This window comes from Malaya genurostris, chromosome 2, assembly GCF_030247185.1.
Source record: "Malaya genurostris strain Urasoe2022 chromosome 2, Malgen_1.1, whole genome shotgun sequence".
Lineage (NCBI taxonomy): Eukaryota > Metazoa > Arthropoda > Insecta > Diptera > Culicidae > Malaya > Malaya genurostris.
Window position 1 is genome coordinate 211340552 of NC_080571.1, and position 23128 is coordinate 211363679.

General features: G+C 37.0%; 1 protein-coding gene across 1 annotated transcript in view; it reads left to right on the forward strand.

Moving 5' to 3' along the window:
* The first annotated feature begins 8432 nt into the window (after window positions 1–8432).
* Window positions 8433–23128, forward strand: part of LOC131427365 (guanylate cyclase 32E) — a 41287-nt gene continuing 26591 nt past the window's right edge. The window contains exons 1-6 of the mRNA XM_058590487.1: window positions 8433–8863; window positions 15181–15311; window positions 15432–15543; window positions 20224–20406; window positions 20477–20594; window positions 20656–20802. Coding sequence (XP_058446470.1) covers window positions 8600–8863; window positions 15181–15311; window positions 15432–15543; window positions 20224–20406; window positions 20477–20594; window positions 20656–20802 — 955 coding nt within the window. The 5' untranslated portion in view covers window positions 8433–8599. The remainder of the gene's footprint in view (window positions 8864–15180; window positions 15312–15431; window positions 15544–20223; window positions 20407–20476; window positions 20595–20655; window positions 20803–23128) is intronic.

Here is a 23128-nt window from a genome sequence, read left to right on the forward strand (position 1 = left end):
AATTGAGTGAAATTATTTGTCACACACGCATTTGCTTATCTCGACGAACTGATTCGAATGGTATATGGGTCTTATGTTCTTCTTCTAGCATTTATAGCTGTAAGTAGTTTAAAACAATATAATTATGGAATAGATTTCAATTCGAAAACTCTGCCATCATTTGGTTTTCATATGGCATATTCGAACGATTATGTTGCCAAAAACGAACCGTGCCAATATCGGTCCGAGGCAAAATGCCATGAAAAAGGATGCTGCACACAGTTTTTTTGGTACTTAGAAACAATTGTATGTAACAGTATAAAAAATCGTGTTTCACGTTGCTCCCAAGCATTGCTTTGTCATACAATGCACAAAACTTCTACTGCTGGAATAGGGAGAAATGTAGCTTACATTAAAATGTCGATATCTCCGTTGAAAATGGACGGATTTTAACAATCTATGGCTTGTAGGATAGCTATTATCATGCGGAATCTAAGTCTGGAAACATATTCTGTTTTCAATGTCAAGTGTGACAGATACTGTCAAAAAACTGACATAAAACTTCGTATAACTCAAAAAGTAAACGATCTCAAAACCATTCAATAGCGTTCTGGGTGACGGGGAGACCTTCCATTTGCGACTAGTTTGATCAAAATCGGTAAAGCCACCTCTGTGATCTCGACCTCTTTGTTGACAACACACATACAGACCCACACACAGACGGACATTCGTTCCTCCGGGCCTCGGAAAATTTTTCTAAAGTTTGAGCGATTTCTATACCTATTTTTTATATATATAAAAAACAGGTAAAAAGGTAAAATGATGGATGTATAACTTTTCCAGAAAAGAATAAACCTATGCATTACCTTCTACAAAATTATTGGATTTTATATTTTTTCAATTATGATTAGAAAATTAGTTTTAAGGGGTTGCCATAATTCAATAACTGAAACTAACTTTGAAAAGGTCTGAAAAAAGTTTTATCGAGTTTCTCTTAGATTTTTTTTATAGTATTACGCATATCTTTTTCTATAAATTTTGTGAAAATGCGCTGCATAAAGTTGTATATTTCGCTTCGGTGCAAGGTTTTATCACAGATAAAAATAGGTTAAATGTTGTATAACTTTGTCAGGAAAGAACAAACCTATGCACTACCTTCAACCAAAATATGGGATTTTTCATTGTCTACAATTATTCCAAACATTCAGTAAAAACCATTCAAGCGAAGAGGTTGTGTTTCGATTGTACTGGCTCGTGAGTTAACGGCTGCTACCGAGACAATTCTAAGCTTCAGGTAGTTAAACTGCCCATAGCAAACGCAATATTCGGGGCGTTTCCCGACTGGAAAGCTAGCAACGAAGGCCATCCCGTTCATACGCACAGAGGTGTAGAGACACAGAGGTGCGAGAGCATAGAAGTGACGAGTCACAGAGGTGCCATCGCATAAAGGTGCGAAGACGAAGGGGTGCAAAGGCACAGAGGTGCTAAAGCAACCCAGTGCTGATCTACCAGGTACCAGAATTTGTACGCTGCGTAGGATCAAAAGAGACGGCATATATCGCGAGGTGCTACACTGCAAGCATCGCATTTGATCGCCACCAAGAGCAAAAGCACTGTACCTGGGGTCAGGTACAGCAAGTGCAGTGGTGTTCACAACGACGGCAGAGCAACTGAGATAGCAGTAAACGACAGAAGACTGCCAATTGGAAACAGCAAAAGACTGCCAATTGGAAATCGTTGGAAGAGCTTCACGTCGTTCTTCACGATAAAGGAACAGAGACATCAGCTACAAGGTAGATTTAATTTAATTTATTTTTTATTTCTTATATCTGAAATTTTACTAAACATAAGTTTTTATTTTGGTATTATTAATTTACAAAAAAAATTTAATGTAATGGATGATCTCATGGAAGATCATCCGAATCCGATTCCGGATACTAGTAAAAGTTTAAATACTCCGAGGGCTAAACATTATCCACAGGGTACCACTGGGCCATGGATAGTCTATCTTCGAAAAAAAGAAAAGATTTTAAACTTGATGCAAATTACAAAGGATTTGACATCACATTTCTCTGAAGTTAAAGAAATCTGTAAGGTTAATAGAGATAAAATTCGAGTTGTAGTTAACGACTTGAAACAGGCAAACGATATTGTAACCTGTAAATTATTTGCTATTGAATATCGAGTTTACATTCCATCGAAGGAGGTAGAAATTGACGGTGTTGTGACTGAAGCAAGTCTGACAGCAGATGATTTACTTAAAAATGGAGTTGGCCGTTTTAAAAACTCCATGCTTGAGGGAGTTAAGATACTCGAGTGCAAACAATTGTACTCAGCATCTATTGTCGATGGAAAAAAGTCTTATCGTCCCTCAGATTCGTTTCGCGTAACATTTGCCGGATCTGCATTGCCTAGCCATGTCTATATCGATAAAATTCGTCTTCCTGTTCGGCTTTTCGTACCGCATGTTATGAATTGCACGAACTGTAAAAAATTCGGACATACAGCTACTTACTGTAGTAATAAGTCCAAATGTATCAAATGTCAAGGGCCTCATAAGGATAATCTTTGCGATAAAGATGTTGAAAAATGTGTTTATTGTGGGGAAAGCCCTCATGATGATCTTTCAGTGTGCGCTGCATTTAAGCTGCGTAAAAACAAAATGAAGCTTTCTTTAAAAGCACGGTCTAAGCGCACATATGCAGAAATGCTCAAAACGGTCATACATGTCTCCCCTTTGGAAACCGAAAACGGTTTTTCAAATCTTGCGGAGCCAGAGGAATCTGACTCTGACGGAAATAGTGAAGATACCTCGTTTGTCACTCCTCAAGGGTCTGTTAAGAGGAGATTAACAAACCACAAAATACCAAAAAAGACACCTAAAATTATACCTTCAAAAAAAGATCCCCGTGTTAAAGCTAAAAAGCCAAATTTAAAACCAAAAACTGTGCCTCCTGGTTTGTCAAATTCACAAACCAATCCAGGAACTAGCTCAAGAAAAGACAATAATCCAGTGGGCTCCATTTCACATTCACCAACAGGATTACTGAAATTTTCGGAAATTGTAGAATGGATTTTCGCTGCATTCAATATTTCTGAACCTCTAAAGACCATCATAACAGCATTCCTTCCAATAGCTAGAACTTTTTTGAAACAGTTATCAGCTCAATGGCCAGCTCTTTCAGGTTTTGTATCATTTGATGGATAATTTATCATCCGCCGCAAATGATTCAATCACTGTCCTGCAGTGGAATTGTCGAAGCATCATGCCAAAACTTGATTCATTTAAAGTTTTGTTGCATAGTCAAAAATGTGATGTATTTGCTTTGTGCGAAACATGGCTTACATCAAACATAGCCTTAAATTTTAATGACTTTAACATTATACGTCTCGACAGAGACTCCCCGTATGGTGGAGTGCTCTTAGGAATTAAGAAATGTTATTCCTTTTATAGATTAAACATTCCTTCGACTTCTAGTATAGAAGTTGTTGCTTGTCAAATAAACATTAAAGGAAAGGACATTTGCATTGCTTCGGTATATATTCCTCCAAGAGCTCAAGTTGGACAACGACAGCTTAATGAAATTGTCGAAGCCCTTCCTGCTCCACGTTTGATTTTAGGAGATTTCAATTCGCACGGAATGATGTGGGGTTCCGTTTACAATGATAGCAGATCATCTCTAATATATAATATTTGCGACAATTTTAGCATGACGGTACTAAATATGGGTAGCATGACACGGATCCCAAGACCTCCTGCACGTCCAAGTGCATTAGATTTATCTCTTTGTTCGACTTCAATTCGACTAGATTGCACCTGGAAAGTATTTCCTGATTTACATGGTAGCGATCATTTACCAATCATCATCTCAATTAGCAGTAACAAAGGCATTGCTAATTCAGTTAATATTCCATATGATTTGACAAAAAATATTGACTGGATTAAATACCAAAGTAATATTTCAAGTGTCTTAACTTCAATGGAAGAGCTTCCCCCACTTGAAGAATATGACTTCCTCGTTTGTTCGATTCTGGAGGCCGCAGAACAAGCCCAAACCAAACGATTTCTTGGTCCATCGTCTAACAGAAGACCTCCAAATCCTTGGTGGGACAAAGAGTGCTCAGATGCTAAACACGCGAAACAAAATGCTTTCAAGACGTTTTTAAAACGAGGAGGAGGAACTCCTCAGAATTTTGAAAAATTCTTGGTTTTAGAAACCAAGTACAAGAACATACTTCGGGTTAAGAAATGCAGCTATTGGAGACATTTTGTGGAAGGTTTGTCAAGAGAAACCTCAATGAGCACTCTTTGGAATACGGCCAGACGAATGAGGAATCGTAACGTAGGAAATGAGAGTGAGGAGTACTCGAATCGATGGATATTTGATTTTGCGAGGAAAGTTTGTCCAGATTCCGTTCCTACGCATAGCATTGTTAGGGAGTCTTCTTCAAATGATGATTCCATTGATAGCCCCTTTTCAATGATGGAATTTTCCATAGCACTCATGTCTTGTAACAATAACGCTCCTGGATTGGACAGAATTAAATTCAACTTGGTGAAGAATCTGCCCGACCTCGCAAAAAGACGTTTGTTGGAATTGTTCAACAAGTTTCTTGAGCAAAATATTGTTCCACCTGACTGGAGACAAGTGAAAGTTATCGCCATTCAAAAGCCGGGGAAACCAGCTTCCAATCACAACTCATATAGACCCATTGCGATGTTGTCCTGCATCAGAAAATTGTTCGAAAAAATTATTCTACGACGTCTCGACACTTGGGTCGAGACGAACGGTTTGTTGTCAGATACTCAGTTTGGCTTCCGTAGAAATAAAGGGACGAATGATTGCCTTGCATTACTTTCGTCTGACATCCAAATTGCCTTCGCTCAAAAGCAACAAATGGCATCTGTATTTTTAGACATTAAAGGAGCATTTGATTCAGTTTCCATTGATGTTCTTTCAGACAAGCTCCACCAACATGGACTCCCAGCGGTTATAAATAATTATTTGCACAACCTTTTGTCAGAGAAACGCATGCATTTTTCACATGGCGATTTGGCAACAATCAGAATTAGCTACATGGGTCTCCCGCAAGGCTCATGCCTCAGTCCGCTCCTCTATAATTTTTACGTGAATGACATTGACAGCTGTCTAGTAACCCCATGTACACTAAGACAATTGGCAGATGATGGCGTGGTTTCAGTTACTGGATCCAAAGCTATTGATCTGCAAAAACCATTGCAAGATACCTTAGATAAATTGTCCGTTTGGGCTGTTCATCTTGGTATCGAATTCTCTGCGGAGAAAACAGAGCTGGTCGTCTTTTCAAAAAAGCATGATCCCGCGCAACTTCAGCTTCATATGATGGGAAGAATAATCGAACAGGTTTTGACTTTCAAATACCTCGGGGTGTGGTTTGATTCCAAATGCACGTGGGGAGGACACATTAGGTATCTGATAACGAAATGCCAACAAAGAGTAAATTTTCTTCGAACAATAACAGGGTCTTGGTGGGGTGCTCATCCGCAAGATCTAATAAAATTGTATCAGACAACGATACTTTCAGTGATGGAATATGGATGCGTTTGTTTTCGTTCCGCTGCAAATTCTCATATTATCAAACTTGAGCGAATTCAGTACCGTTGTTTGCGAATTGCTTTAGGCTGCATGCATTCGACACATACAATGAGTCTTGAAGTTCTGGCGGGAGTTCTTCCATTAAAAGATCGATTTTGGGAGCTTTCATCACGCCTGCTAATAAGATGTGATGTGCTGAATCCCATGGTAATTAATAATTTCGAACGACTAGTCGAGCTTCGATCTCAAACAAAATTCATGACAGTATATTTTAACCATATGTCACAGGAAATCAACCCTTCAAGATATATTCCTATCCGTGTCAGCCTCCTAAATGTACCTGACTCAACTTTATTTTTCGACACATCCATGCAGCGCGAAGTGCGTGGAATCCCGGACCACCTACGCTCTATGGAAATCCCAAAAATATTTTCAAGTAAGTTCAGGCATATTAACTCTGAGAAAATGTTTTACACGGACGGATCGCGAATGGAAGAAGCGACAGGGTTTGGTATGTTCAACAATAATGTTTCGGCCTCATTCAAGCTTCAAGAACCTGCATCTGTTTATATAGCAGAGTTAGCAGCAGTTCATTATAGCTTGAATGTAATCGTCACATTATCTCCAAACCATTATTTCCTCTTCACAGATAGTCTGAGTGCAATTGAAGCCATTCGCTCAAACGCTGCTGGCAAAAATGAACCGTTTTTCTTGGGTAAAATAAAACAGTGTCTGAACGACATATTGAATAATAATTATCTAATCACAATAGTTTGGGTTCCGGCTCATTGCTCCATTCCAGGCAATGAAAGAGCCGATATTTTAGCCAAACGTGGTGCTATTGAGGGTGAAATTTATGAGAGACCGATTGCTTTCAACGAATTCTATAGCGCGTCTCGCCAAAGAACACTTGCCAGCTGGCAAGCTTCTTGGGATAAAGATGATCTGGGTCGGTGGATGCACTCAATTATTCCTAAAATATCGACAAAGGCATGGTTCAGGGGACTGGATGTGAGTAGAGATTTCATTCGTGTGATGTCCAGACTCATGTCCAATCACTACACGTTAGATGCACATCTCCTTCGAATTGGACTTTCCGAGACTAATCATTGTGCTTGCGGCGAAGGTTACCGCGATATTGACCATGTTGTTTGGACATGCGTGGAGTTTCGTGATGTCAGATCTCAACTAATAAATTCCTTGCGTACCCAAGGTAGACTATCCAATGTCCCAGTTCGCGACATTCTTGCTTGTCGTGACCTTCCATACATGAAACTTCTTTATCATTTCATTAAATCCATTGGAGTTCCAATTTAAATTTTATTTTATGTTAAACTGTTTTCTCTTCCATGAGTTCAACCAATAGCCAACTATAGGATATTGAATATAAGTGGTGAACTGATACAAACAATCCTGAAATAGTTATAAGATCATGTACAAAATAAATGTATTTTATTTAATGTAATTAAAATAGCAACTCGCTTGATAAAAACAGTGTTTAGATTAACTAATGAGTACCAACATACTAATATGATATTCGAAATGTATTAGGTTTAAACTACTATGTATTGTGGATGCCACGGCGAAGAAAAACTTATGTATATTGCCTATGAAATAAACGTATTTATGAAAAAAAAAAAAAAATTATTCCAAACAAAGTATGCATAACAAAATAACTCGGAACAAGTTATGAATAAAAAACTGGGGGCCATGCCATAAAAACGCTTTGTATATCTGAAACGGTGCGACCTATACCTATATACCTTTTGATATATTTGACAAAGCAAATTATTTTCAATAGTTCCAAAACTTTGTAGAAGAAAATAAAATTCTATCTCTTTAGAAAAAAAAGTGATGGTTACATTTTTTGTCAAAGTAGGTCATGCACAATTAGGGATAGAATCAAATTACGCGGTATATATTTGTAAATAATTTCTTAAATGCAACTATATGCATTAAAAGAACGGTTTGGCAGCTACTGATTTATGTCCACGTTTATTTTTTATTCGAACCACTGTGCGATGGTCACATGATGTCATCTTGATGGGTGCCTATAAATTTATTTGATTAAGCTTTGATATTTTCGTACGTTCTTGATACTAGACCAAACTGAATGTTCCATTCGGCAGCCGGTATATATGCCTATGGTATATAAGTAATAATTTACACACCTCATACTGTTTGCTATATGGAAGATTGATGAAGAGTCTTACTCTTATTTCTCATTATTTTTATTTCGTTTGATTCAGTATGTAGCGTGTGTTGCTTTCATAAATTATTTCGCTATGTTTAGTTAGATTATAATAGTGGTCCGATGAAATGAAAATAATTATTCTGGATGATACAATCTCTTACCAATAGATTAGCTTAGATGGGTGGGCGTTATCTTGGCCATTACGTTTTATTTGGTTCTGTCTAGTTTTCGTTCCAATGAGTTTCGTGTTTTCATAAATTTCGAAGGATACATGAAATTTTCAAATCACGTCGAAATCTTTTATCCTTCATCCTTTGATTTTATTAATCGTTTGCGGTTCTGATGACCTTTTTATCGCAGTGGCGTACTAACAAATCAAAAACATTCACAGTTCAAAAGTCTAGTTTGGTAGGAAGTTTAAACCATTCGTTTTCGTTACGCGACGCCTTCTGAATAGCACAGGATATTACATGGGTACAATGAACGAGAATGTCAGCCATTAGAGAACCATTAGTGTGACGGGTCGAAAATACAGCAGATTGCGTGATTATTGCCATCTTGACTGATGTATCTAATCTGTTAAGGTTTAAAAGTTCTCGTGGGTGCGTTCCACTCTTAGAGTGAAGGAAAATGGAAGCACAGGCTCATTGAAGATGGTCAAATTCTAATGAATCGTACCGAAGGCGATTGATGCTCCGGGATTATTTTGATTGACACTAATTTCACTGTTTCCTTAATTAGTTATCTAAGATCAACCGTAATCTCCATATCGAACGTTTGTGTCGACATACTTCGCAACAAGTAATAAACTTACATCGAGAATTTCATAGCACCATTCGAAATAAAGGCAATGGTGCAGAGCAATCAAAAGGTCTATAATCTCCGGATCTTGCTGTTCGTCGCTGCTCGGATGTCCTGTCTACAGATGTCAATTGGAGCCTCGTTCAGTCTTTTCCGGCAGCCCCATGCTGCCACATGTGATTGCGTGAATGTTGGCGTGCTTAGCAATAATAGCTGGAGTATATCTACTAATGAAAAGACTGAACATTCCGCGTTTGCTGCCAAGCAGAATGAGGTGCATATAGGATTCCTCGCTGGATATGTGCACTCGAAGGTAGGTAATATGATAAATTGCTGTGTTATTTGCATGACTTATTCAATGTGTAAATGTTGTTGATTTAAACATTTTTGCACTGATTCAGTGCCATTATTGGACGGCTAGGGAACGTTCATAAACCACGAAGAACCTTTTTTTACTTTCTGAACGCCATCCTTCGCCCGTCTTTCGTCATTCTTCGAAGACATTTGAAGTTTGTTTTTGAAATACCTTCCTTCTCGTCGTCTAAATTTTCTTGTGAACTTTTCATTTTTATTACATTTTCCTTATCATATTCGAGAAACTCATTTGTTGATGAAATCAACTTGTACGATTGAAAACTATTTTCGGTGACAAGTTGCATAACTACGTCTTCAATCATCGAGAGCTTAAAATGAATTCCATAGTTTACCTGCGGGAATTCAGGTTTGATCGAAATATTTGAATATTCTGGCAAATTTTTTTCTTCTCGATTCGACAAAATACAAAGTACAGTATCTGATTCGGGGCAAAGGTATCATCATCAACAGCATTAGCAGTTAGTGTTGAGATATTATCGCTATCTGAAGATATCTAGCTCTCACATTTCCCAACAAATCATTGGCAACATCATTTTTTGGCACCCTCAGGCGAGTCCGCATCCTATCTCGTACATAGGGGAAGGGGAGAGAAATGTCAAATTCGTGCGCGCCAAAATAGTAGCACTGTGCACGTATACAATTGACATGATATGTTGAATGTGATGCCGTGCGATGGCGTTGCTGAACTGAAGATTGATTTCGCTCCAAGCTGATAGGGTCTGACAAAACGCTAAGCTGACGTAAGGCGTATTTTACAAATTACGTCACGCTTTTTAGTGGGGGGAGGGATCTTCAAATATTATGAAAAATACAACATATACGATTTAACAAAACGTTACGTCACGAAAGTTTAATGTTGACTTGAATTTTTCGATTTCTATATGTGACCAAGTTTACGCGAATGGTGCTTATGTATGAAAACTAATTTTCGAGAAAAACGTGAACTTCAAAGAGCGCTTGCGTTATCTCACAGAAAATGAAATGAAAAAACTTCCTATAATAGTTCTGATAAAAATACGTCTATGATAGTGATAGTAAAATAAACGAGAATCTTGATTTTCAATCATATCTTTGAGTTCATTGTGATATTAATGCGAGTTTCAACACACAATAGATTGTGTTTAATGTAATTTAAAACTTTACGAACTATTTTGTATTTACTAGACCATATTTAAAAAACTGCACGGAACGACCGAAATTAGCTCTGCGCCTAATTCGTATTACTGTTTTTGAATTAGTTGATTTTAACAACAAAATTTCCAAAATAACTATAAAATTAGTTAAAATTGAAAATTTATTTGCTGAAAAAAACTCTTATTTTTAGAGAATGTGTTTAGTTGGCGATTATTCTGGACACAAACCAGCAATATTTCAATCCAACACGAAATTCTCATTGACAACTAATTTTGTTTTTAAAATCAGAAAATTTGTTTCTATTTATCTATCACCAGTTTATTAGCCACAAAATTCACGAGAAGTGTCAAAACAAAACAATCCATTAAAAAGCTAAAAGGGACAGTCTTGCTGAAACTGCTTGCAAATTGTTTAGATGTTTTACGCATGTGTTACGATATATCCATATATAAATTTCTAAACCGGTATGTAAAAATTACGTAAACTGTTAGTGGAACATGTATTTATTCATTTATTTGTGCGCATTTGAAGCGATTGTGCGTAATAATGTTTTTACGCGGAACAGTGAATTGAGTTTCGAATGTTGCACTCTAATTATACATGTCAAATGATGTTTTCTGTATCTTCCAACCTTCCGGGCCACGCCGTTCGATGTACTACTTGTATTCGGTTTTTATTTTCCGAGTGCTCAAAGTTTTCAGTGAGAGAGTCGATTTCGCGAAGTCGAATGAAGAAAGCAGCGATTTAGAAGAAAAATGTTCAAAAAGAAGTTTATGTTTCGCTTATGTCTTTCTCTCCAATACAACATCGTATTTATACCTGCCAATATAGAAAAGACAACCGCGACTGAAATTTTTTTCGGTAGTAGTGTGCCATCTTGTGGCTAGTAGTCATTACGGTGTTAGCGTTATTTCAACGACAGAGCGCAATATGGCTGCAAATTGCAGAAACCAATTCACCAACCGTTGGTTGAAAACAACGTTTTATTTCTCTAATTCAACTTAAAAATTAGTTGAATGGATATGAAGTGCGCCTTAGCTAAGAAATGACAATTGGTGAATTCAACTAAAAAAAAAAGCCTTTTCAATGAATATTTTATTATTATCAAGGAAATTAGAATTAAAAAATCTAAATTAGCAAAAGTAAGATTTTTTTAGTTGTCTCAAAAAATAACTAACTAAAATCAGAAAATCAACTAATTTTTTCGCCAAAATGCTGATATCGGTCTTTCCGTGCGGTCATTTCAGTATATAAGCAGGAGTCGGTTTGAATTCCTTTTAATGTAGAACTCACATTGTTGTTCCGAAGATGACAGTTTGAGTTTAACAAAATTATAATAAAATGAGAAATGCCTCAGGGGGGCTAGTCCGGATACGTACACTCAAAATAATAATTACTTAGTCATTATAATTACTTAGTATTCAAATGCAAAAACATATGACTATTTTCCATAATACTTTATACGTAATAGTTGCCTTTTCCATTTATAACAGTCGTGTGTCCCACATAATAAAAAATATTGTTGGCAATACGTACGTTTTATGTGAATTTCACTCAGCTATTATTGATATATCACGTGTGAAATCCATATGAAATCCATATATTATTCATCTGAAATTCATTTAACTTTCATGTATATTTCCAATGGTAATCAAATGCTCATCTATTGATTTATTATCAGTATGGCTGGTATTTATTAAATGAAAATGATTTTACGTTTCCTTTATATGTAACATATATTTAAAATGGAAGTTTATCTTATTTTTTTAATAATAAATATATAAGCTAAATTGATAACTATAATGACTGGCATATTGTAGCGTCCATATGAAAGTTGTGTTCCGTTGCCTATATGAAACGAAAAAGTCGCAGTTGTATTGTTCGCAGTTCAAACTATATCAATCCTAAATATGCGAGCACTTTCCTCTTCGTTTCATATTTTCACAGCTTACAATCACGTAATTTATATTTGCTTCACACATGAAATCTGCTTACGTGCTTCACACATAAGGCGTAAGTGCTGTACACTTAAAAGTGATCGAGGATTTGATTAAAAATTATAAATTAACATATAAATATTACATGATGCATATGAATATGTGGAAAATAAAATTATTATTGCGTCTGGAGAATGAATTGCTTGCTCGGGGCTTAACCGGACAAACAAAGTGGGGCCTAATCCGGCACATAATTTCCAACTTGAAATTTTAATAGACTCTTGAACCATATCATATTATGTTGATATCTATTGCTTAATTCTACTTCTTATCACTTATTAAAACTAGATTCACTATAAATTTAATCCAAACGTTCTTTGTATATAGAGAAACAATCAAGTAGTCTTTAATAAAGACTCTAAAGTCAGTTTCAACATCAATTATTTGGTACTGCAGCGTTTGATGTTTTGAGACAATACCTATATTCTCAGCTAACAGGATTGTGTCTCACGCAAGGTTTAAGCCAACAGGCAATTCCTCTTCACCTATGCGGCGAATTTTTTTTATTGTTGTATTTGTACAATGATGCTTTTCAGTTTATTTATTTATGAAATAGCCCACTAGAGTTAAGATAATCAAACTCGCTCTCCAAAAGGCATAAAACCTCCTCATCTTTTGCGTCAACAGATTACAATCATCCAAATGATACATTTTCCTTAAATCTAGTTCTATAGAAAATAAAACACTCATTTGAATCCAAGTTTGTAAAACTCGGTTACGCCATCTTTAAGTAAAGTGAGTATATAATTTAAAAATTGTAATTTTCACACTAATCACCCTATAATTCCGGAACCGGAATCAGGATCAAGATGAAATTCAAAAATTTTCGATGGGAACATAAAACCTTTCATTTTAATTTATGTCTGTAAAAATCGATTCAGCCAACTCCGAGAAAAGTGAGTACATATATTTTTATATTTTTGTACATGCACAAAGTCAGACCAAACAAAATTCAGGAATTTTGTATGAAATTTAAATGAATCGAAGTTTATGGAATTCGGTTTTGCCATCTCCCAGAAAAGTTGGTGCACTTATTTTCAAATTTTTTTGTACATTTCACCCCATAATTCCGGAATCGTAAGTCGGATCCAAAGAATGTTTAGGAATTTTGTATGGGACCACAAGACCTTTCATTTGAATCTTATGTCGTTTTTCATTGATTATTTTGAGTCTAAGTTTATGAAAGTTTATGTCTTCTTAATTTATGGAAACACAACACTTTTATTTAAATCTAGTGCCGTTTTTCATTGAAAAACACTGGTGGCGTGGATTGCTCTGGCTTTGCACTTTCGAGCAGAAATAGCAATGAAACAACGTCAGAATGTTGCATTTCTGCTCGAAAGTGCAAAACCAGAGCAATGTACGCCACCAGTGTTTTCAATGAAAAACGGCATAAATTTACGTGATTTCCTATTTAAAGCACACGAACACTTTTCCGGAATCAAAAACGATAATCCGGTACGAATTGTACGACTATTTGAATGTATTTGGCTCTATTTCGTACCCGGATGAAATTGGGTATAGTTTTTATAAGATTGTATTACCTTTTATTTAAATCTTATGCCAATTTTCATTGAAAAACACTGGTGGCACATTCGAGCAGAAATGCAATATTTTGACGGTGTTTCATTGCCATTTCTGCTCGAAAGTGCAAAACCAGAGCAATCCACGCCACCAGTGTTTTTCAATTGAAAACGCTATTAGTTTGTGAAAATCGGATGAAGGATCTCTGAGAGAAATGAGTGCACTTTTCAAGTTCATTATTCACATTTCACCCTGTAACTCCGGAACCGAAAGTCGGATCGATATGTAATTTGATAACAGGCTGTAAGACTATAAGGCCTTTCGTTTGAATCAGAGTTGAAGACAATTCGAGGAAATCGTGAGTATTTTTTTCATTCTTTGTTACTCCCAAACTGGAATTTCGATCCGAGTAAAATTGAGCAACAAACTATGAAAATAAGAGATTTTTCATTTGAGTCTAAGTTTGTGAAAATTGGTCTTGCCATCCCCGAGAAAATCAAGTGCACATATTTGTTACCTACACAGATACATACACACATACATTTTGCGTACTCGACGGAACTGAAATCGACGAACTGAGTCAAATTGTATATGACACTCGGCTCTCCAGGCTTCGGTTCAAAATTCGGGTTTTGCGTATTCTTTTTATATGAGAAAGACAAAACGTTCTTCTAAAGAGAAATTGTTCCTGTCCAAGCAGATATTTTTTCAGTTTTTAATATCAAATTTTGTCTATTCAGTCACAGAAATTACTCTTATGAATCGATAAATCCAATTGAACTGATTTATCACCTTAAAAATGTCTCTGTGCAAAATTTGAGCTTAATCGGATATATGGGTAAGTGGTGCAGCCCGGCTTAAAGTTTAAAAATTTTCGAACTTGAAAAATCACCATAGCCTCCATTGCATTGCTACCATGTAATTTTTAAACATATGGCTTCAACATTTTTTTTCGATTTCGGAAATCCAAAAGCCCCACTAGATCTCGACGTTTCATGCTTAAGACATTTGAAATCGAAAAAAAACTTCGATCTCGAAAATTCATGTACCAACCAATCCCTCCTATAGTGAGTTTTAAATATCGAAAATTTTCAAACTTTAACCGCCGGGCGGTGAAGGGAAGGTATGAGGTATGAGATGGGGACTTGTGGTATGGTATGAGGTATGAGGTATGAGATGGACACTTAGTTATCTAACCTTTTGGCGACCCATAGTTGAATCTAAAGTTAAAGCATATACCGTCGCGTGTCACTCAATGTACAATGTGAAGACTTCTGGTAGCACTAATAGAACCAGAAGTCATAACTAATGCAAAAAATAGTTACAAACACAGCAAATCTTTCTGGGCCAACGCTGATAGTCGTTGGTAAGATTGCCTAATACGCTACTTCCGACTTCACACTTTCTTTCTTATATCTCATCTGTAATTCGGTATAACTATGGATAATGAAAAAAGGTTCACACAGATTTGAAGTTATCTGAAAATAGTATGATCTGTAATTTGGATTCTGTGTTGGCTTGATAGTCTAATGTTTGCATGCCGCTACCTATAGTTGAACGCTGCCTATATCATTCTAATGTACGAAAGTATTCTTCATAGGTAATCTTAGGTGCATTGGTGCTGGCCATCGAAAACATTAACAACGATAGCTCGCTGCTTCCTGGAAAAACGGTAAAGCTGAAACCCGTCGATATTGGGGCTCAGAAATCATTGAAAGCATATCCGATCCGGTAAGTAGACATACGAAGAAGTAGAATTAACGTTCGTAGATAATTTACACTGTTCCATGAACGGTCCGTGAACTGTCGTGACTCGTGAGCTATGATTGAGATATTTGTTACCCTTGCTAGTAAAATGACCGAAATGCGTGACGAGGGAATAGCAGCGTTCATAGGACCGGATGAAACATGTACGACGGAAGCGTTGGTGGCCTCTGCTTGGAATATTCCAATGATCTCATATGTGAGTATTGAATTAGCCAACACAAGATAATTTAGAAATAGGTAACAAGTCATCGCTATGGCAAACCATTTGTATTGCGGTAGAAAGACCAATTCGATTCAGGATTGATCTTTAAAAAGAACAAAACGTAATGTAACTTTTCATACACTTTCTTAACTGTGTTGCAACGCGGAAACCATGAATTGCACAAGTATTATGTACAACATGAAGTTGCAGAAAATTGATTGCAGTGTATTCGAACAAAATCGATGATTCTACCCGTGAGATGGTTCTTTCCATAAATACGTTTATTTCATAGGCATTATACATAAGTTTTTCTACGCCGTGGCATCCACAATGTATTAAACCTAATACATTTCGAATATCATATAAGTATGTTTATATGCATTAGTTTATCCAATCACTGTTTTTATCAAGCGAGTTGATATTATAAATTACATTAAATTAAATACATTTATTTTTGTAGGTATCAGTTCATCACTTTTATTTAATATAAGTTAGCTGGCTATTGGTTGAACTCATGGAAGAGAAAACAGTCTAACATAGAATAAAATTAAAATTGGAACTCCAATGGACTTATTGAAATTATAAAGAAGTTTCATGTAAGGAAGGTCACGACAAGCAAGAATGTCGCGAACTGGGACATTGGATTGTCAACCTTGGGTACGCAAAGAATTTATTAGTTGAGATCTGACATCGCGATACTCCACGCATGTTCAAATGACATGATCAATATCGCGATAACCTTCGCCACAAGTACAATGATTAGTTTCGGAAAAGTCCAATTCGAAGGAGATGTGCATCTAACGTGTAGTGATTGGACATGAGTCTGGACATCACGCGAATGAAATCCCTACACACATCCAGTCCCCTGAACCATGCCTTTGTCGATATTTTAGGAATAATTGAGTGCATCCACCGACCCAGATCATCTTTATCCCAAGAAGCTTGCCAGCTGGCAAGTGTTTTTTGGCGAGTCGCGCTATAGAATTCGTTGAAAGCTATCGGTCGCTCATAAATTTCATCTTCAATAGCACCACGTTTGGCAAAACTATCGGCTCTTTCATTGCCTGGAACCGAGCAATGAGCCGGGACCCAAACTATTGTTATCTGCTAATTATTATTCAATATGACGTTCAGGCACTGTTTTATTTTGCCCAAGAAAAACGGTTCATTTTTTCCAGCAGGGTTTGAGCGAATGGATTCAATTGCACTCAGACTATCTGTGAAGAGCAAATAATGGTTTGGAGATAATGTGACGATTACACTCAAACTATAATGAACTGCTGCTAATTCTGCTATATAAACAGATGCAGGTTCTTGAAGCCTAAATGAAGCCGAAACATTATTGTTGAACATACCAAACCCAGTAGCCTCTTCAATTCGTGATCCGTCCGTGTAAAATATTTTCTCAGAGTCAATATGCCTGAACTTACTTGTACATATTTTTGGGATTTCCATCGATACAATGATACAATTTTATTAGATCTTCCGGATGAGCACCCCACCAAGATCTAGATATTGTTCGAAGAAAATTTACTTCTTGTTGGCATTTTGTTACCAGATACCTAATGTGCCTCCCCACGTGCATTTGGAATCACACCACACCACGAGGTATTTGAAAGTCAAAACCTGTTGGATCATCCTTCCCATCATATGAAGCTGAAGCTGCGCGGGATCATGCTTTCTTGAAAAGACGACCAGCTCTGATATCTCCGCAGAGAATTAGATACTCAGATGAACAGCCCAAATGGACAAAGTTCTCTAAGGTATCTTGCAATGGTTTTTCCAGATCAATAGCTTTGGGTCCAGTAACTGTACATGGGGTTACTAGACAGCTGTCAATGTCATTCACGTAAAAATTATAGTGGAGCGGACTGAGGCACGAGCCTTGCGGGAGACCCATGTAGCTAATTCTGAATGTTGCCAAATCGCCATGTGAAAAATATATGCATTTCTCTGACAAAAGGTTGAACAAATTATTATTTATAATCGTTGGAAGTCCATGCTGATGGAACTTGTCTGAAAGAACATCAATGGAAACTGAATAATATGCTCATTTAATGTCTAAAAATACAGATGCCATTTGTTGTTTTTGTGCGAAGGCAATTTGGATGTCAGACGAAAGTAATGCAAGGCAATTATTCGTCCCTTTATTTCTACGGAAGCCAAACTGAGTATCTGACAACAAACCGTTCGTCTCGACCCAAGTGTCGAGACGTCGAAGAATAATTTTTTCGAACAATTTTCTGATGCAAGACAACATTGCAACATTGGGTCTATATGAGTTGTGATTGGAGGCTGGTGTCCCCGGCTTTTGAATGGCGATAACTTTCACTTGCCTCCAGTTATATAGTGGAACAATATTTTGCTCACGAAACTTGTTGAACAATTACAACAAACGTCTTTTTGCAAGGTCGGGCAGATTCTTCACCAAGTTGAATTTAATTCTGTCTAACCCAGGAGCGTTATTGTTACAAGACTTGAGTACTATGGAAAATTCCATTATTGAAAAGGGGCTATCAATGGAACCATTATTTGGAGAAGACTCCCTAATAATACTATGCGCAGGAACAGAATCTGGACAAACTTTACTCGCAAAATCAAATATCCATCGATTCGAGTGTTCCTCACTCTCATTTCCTACGTTACGATTCCTCATTCGTCTGGCCGTATTCCAAAGAGTGCTCATTGAGGTTTCTCTTGACAAACCTTCGACAAAATGTCTCCAATGGTTAAATTTCTTGGCCCGAAGTATGCTCTTGTACTTGGTTTCTAATGTCAAAATTCTGAGGAGTTCCTCCTCCTCGTTTTAAAAACTTCTTGAAAGCATTTTGTTTCGCGTGCTTAGCATCTGAGCACTCTTCGTCCCACCAAGGGTTTGGAGGCCTTCTGTTAGACGATGGACCAAGAAATCGTTTGGTTTGGGCTTGTTCTGCGGCCTCCAGAATCGACCAAACGAGGAAGTCATATTCTTCAAGTGGAGGGAGCTCTTTCATTGAAGTTAAGACACTTGAAATATTACTTTGGTATTTAATCAAGTCAATATTTTTTGTCAAATCATAAGGAATATTAATTGAATTAGCAATGCCTTTGTTAATGCTAATTGAGATGATGATTGGTAAATGATCGCTACCGTGTAAATCAGGAAATACTTTCCAGGTGCAATCTAGTCGAATTGAAGCCGAGCAAAGAGATAAATCTAATGCACTTGGACGTGCAGGAGGTCTTGGGATCCGTGTCATGCTACCCATATTTAGTACCGTCATGCTAAAATTGTCGCAAATATTATATATTAGAGATGATCTGCTATCATTGTAAACGGAACCCCACATCATTCCGTGCGAATTGAAATCTCCCAGAATCAATCGTGGAGCAGGGAGGGCTTCGACCATTTCATTAAGCTGTCGTTGTATAACTTGAGCTCTTGGAGAAATATATACCTAAGCAATGCAAATGTCCTTGCTTTAGTGTTTATTTGACAAGCAACAACTTCTATACTAGAAGTCGAAGGAATGTTTAATCTATAAAACGAATAGCTTTTCTTAAATCCTAAAAGTACTCCACCATACGGAGAGTCTCTATCGAGACGTATAATGTTGAAGTCATTAAAATTTAAGGCTATGTTTGATGTAAGCCATGTTTCGCACAAAGCAAATACATCACATTTTTGACTATGCAACAAAACTTTAAATTAATCAAGTTTTGGCATGATGCTTCGACAATTTCACTGCAGGACAGTGATTGGATCATTTGCGTCGGATGATAAATTATCCATCAAATGATACAAAACCTGAGAGAACTGGCCAATGAGCTGATAACATTTTCAATAAAGTTCTTGCTATTGGAAGGAATGCCGTTATGATGGTCTTTAGAGGTTCAGAAATATTGAATGTTGCGGAAATCGCTTCTACAATTTCCGAAAACTTCAGTTATCCCGATGGTGGCTGTGAAACGGGGCCCACTGGATTGTTGTCTTTCCTTGTGCTAGTTCCTGGATTGGTTTGTGAATTTGACAAACCAGGAGGCACAGTTTTTGGTTTTTCAGATTTCTCCCCGTGAGATGGTTATCGCATTACATTTCCTAACATTCATTGTCATGTCGGTTTTGTTACTAATGTAAAGCATAACAATTACTAAGGCTTGCTTAGATTCTGTAAGTTTGAAGATTATCTGCATACATGACTTTAAGTGACTACAAGTCAGTGAAAAGATCATTCACGAACAGCACGAAAAAAGGAGTCTGCGGTATTTTCTTTGAGGTACACCCGATGTAACTTTGAAGAACTCAGAGAGTACATTTCCGACTCCTACAGAGAAAAGTATTAATCATTGTTTGATGTTAGGCAGGTATATTTTTTGGAATTCTCATCAATTTCCTGCAACTTATTTTTAGACACTATTTTAAATCAGTTAACAGTTTCCTAGTTACAGCGATTTGAAAAAAGTTCATGCAAAAGAATAGGTTCTGTTGAAGAATTAAGCTTGAGTCGAATAGGTCTCCTAATCCTAACAAAAAGTATGGTTTACTAAACTAAAGACGTGCACAATTTTTCCTCCAATTCGGAGCAAGTAGATTCTTATTTTTCCTTCTTTTCTGCTTTTAATTTTTGAAATTTGTTCATAGTATTTCAAATATCAAATAATTTACTTTCAAATGATTTACAACATTTTTTTCAGAAATGTGCCGACGCAGCTGTTTCTGATAAAACTGTCTACAGCAGTTTTGCTAGAACTTTGCCTCCAGCAACGAAAGTTTCGAAGAGTGTGGTCTCCTTGCTACTAGCCAACAATTGGTACTGTTTCACAATAGTGGCTGGCAAACATCCTGCCTGGAGTATGGAAATAGCGAACGCTATTACGGTGAGACTTTCCCATTAGATCAAAAAGATTAATTTTTCGCATCATTAATCAATTTCACCTAAACCGATAGGTTCAAGCTGAAACTAATAACCTGACTGTCAATCACTTCCGAGAATACTCCGATTACATTCCGTCGAAAATTTATAAACTGCAAAACATAGTGGATGAGACATATCAGACAACGAGAAGTGCGATTGCTTTGCATTCTTAAACGAACGTGAGTAATCATTTTGCTTTATTTCATAACAGTTTACATATTTGTTGGAGAATATATCGAAATGGTAGATTTCGTGCGTTGTATGCAGAACCGCAACCTGCTAAGCAGCGGAGACTACATGGTCATATCGATTGATGATGAAATATATGATTCTGGAACGAAACGCAATATTTATCAAGGTGAGTTTGAAATTCAATGACTTGGAAATTGAGATAACTAAACTATCTGCAAAGGGCACTATATTTGTATTCCTTATGTATGGTAACCGACTGTTCAATGGGCAGTAGTTCAATATAAACCACGAAAACGAACGCAGTTATTAGTATTAATTATACTATTAATAAATTTCCGGTAGACGGCATTCTATGTTTTGAGTTACTGTAGGTGAAACATCAGTGTCAGGCGCGTATACAGGTTGGTGTTTTGGGGTTCAAACCTTCTCCGAAAAATGTTATATCAAAACTCTTCTTTATAAAAATTAAAATCAATTATAACATGAATAATTTTCAACAAACTACTTTATAACAAAGCATTTTTCAAAAAATGATACACATATTTCCACACGTATGGAAATCGATCAATACTTTCGGGGCAATTCGTAGGCAACAATTTTGCACCAGTTTACTTTTCCGAGCAGCAAGCGTTCAAACCAAAGTTTACGAAACCGTTTCATTGATCAGACTTTCAGGGCAAAACACTGGCAGCGTTTTGGCTACCTGGGCAGCCATGGCCACCAGACGGCTACCAAAATTGATTCAGCGACGGTTGTCAAATCCAATTTGACAAAACAAAGTCATCTGTATCTAAGTTAGCCGAGCGTTTTCATCTTTCCACCTTCGCTGAAAATGTCGAAGATTTCAATGTGGAAAAATCCTGGTGGATACGGTTGTATCGTTTGAGTTGTATATCTGTCAGCGGTGAGGCAGTCGGTCACCAGAATGTCTGCCAGCCATATTTTTTCCAGCTGGCAGCGTTTAGTTAGCCATCTGGCAGCCATGCGTATGCGGGCGTGCGAGTGGAATCAATGAAAAACGACATAAGAATCTTTCAATCAGTTTGTTATCGTGCGCAGTGCAGTAAAACTTCATTCAATTCAATTGAAACTGAATGTGGAACACATTGGCGATCTCTCCACTGCAGTAAACTTCACTCTCTGACACACACAATGTTTGCTGACGGCCCGAACGAGCAGCATTCAGTTCATCACTCGTTTCTCTTCAATCGAGGCTCAGTTTAATTACCGTCAGTTGATCTCTTGAAGTAACAAAATATCTCTTTCAATAGTGTGAGAGCGGCCTTCAAATGAGGTTCATGTAAACATTCGAATTGGTTCAAGATAATAGATGAAAGACTAATCAGATAGCTGAAATGTCAATCACAGAATACACATAAATTAATTGTTTCCTCCTTCAGTTTTCATTTTTAATTCTTTACTCCATTTATAATTCTATTCGTTCGAATCTGCTTACTACCAAGAGCGAAGACAATGAAGCAGCTAGACTACTTGGCACTTGAAACTGAGCAAGCAAAACTTCAAATGACTAGGTACGATTATTCAACTGACGGTGAATTCTGGGAGCTTCACTTGAAAATGGCAGCAAAAGTCAAATGAATTAGTAGGGATATGCTGACGGTCAGCGGCCATAAATTTCATTTTCACCTTATATTATTCGATTGAAAATGAAATTTTACCGCACTGATCGTGCGTCAAAGATGTCGGCGTCCGAACCAAATTTTGAGCAGCATATACGCCATGCATTGCTTTTCATGTTCAATCAGGTATCCGCGAGCTTCCGCGCGTTTGTCCTTTCTCCCCTAATAATTTAGTCCTTTCTCCCCTAATAATTTATTGAGTTTCGCAAGTTTGCCCCTGTTGGTCGGCAGCGGCTGGTGGGTTGGATCTTACATGGAATTGTCCAGATGACGTGGGTGCTTCGATGATGGCCGGATATCGGAGAAAATAGTTATTTATCTTAATTTTTGTCCTTTTGTGTACTCATAGCAGTGAAAGTAATTCTACACACTTCACATCCAAAAGCATGCAAACATTAATCATTTACAGCTTAATGAGCTGAATTTTTAAAGCGAAACAGACACAAAACTTAAAATTACACGTTAATGGATGTAATATTCTTTCATCACTCAAGAAAATACGACAACCTCAAATTTACGTCATACGTAAATTTTATTCATTCTAATAGTGTATAGTAACGATGTTCCTTGAGATAATGATGGGATTTACCTTACTAAATATAAAAGTGGCAGGTGCTTATTTGTTGTGACGGAATGTGATTGATATTGTTTCTCACAGGATTGAGTACATGTCACTTATCTCGAATATATAGAGACTGCAATAGATAGGGGAGACCGGGGTTTGTTGGCCGAGTGTTTTTTTTTTTCTGAATAGGATATTGTGCGCAGTGGCGACATCTATAATGATTTTGGTGGAGCATTAGGTTACCCACGTATCGACGTAGTTTCAGGTGTTTTTGTGTTGTCGTTTGT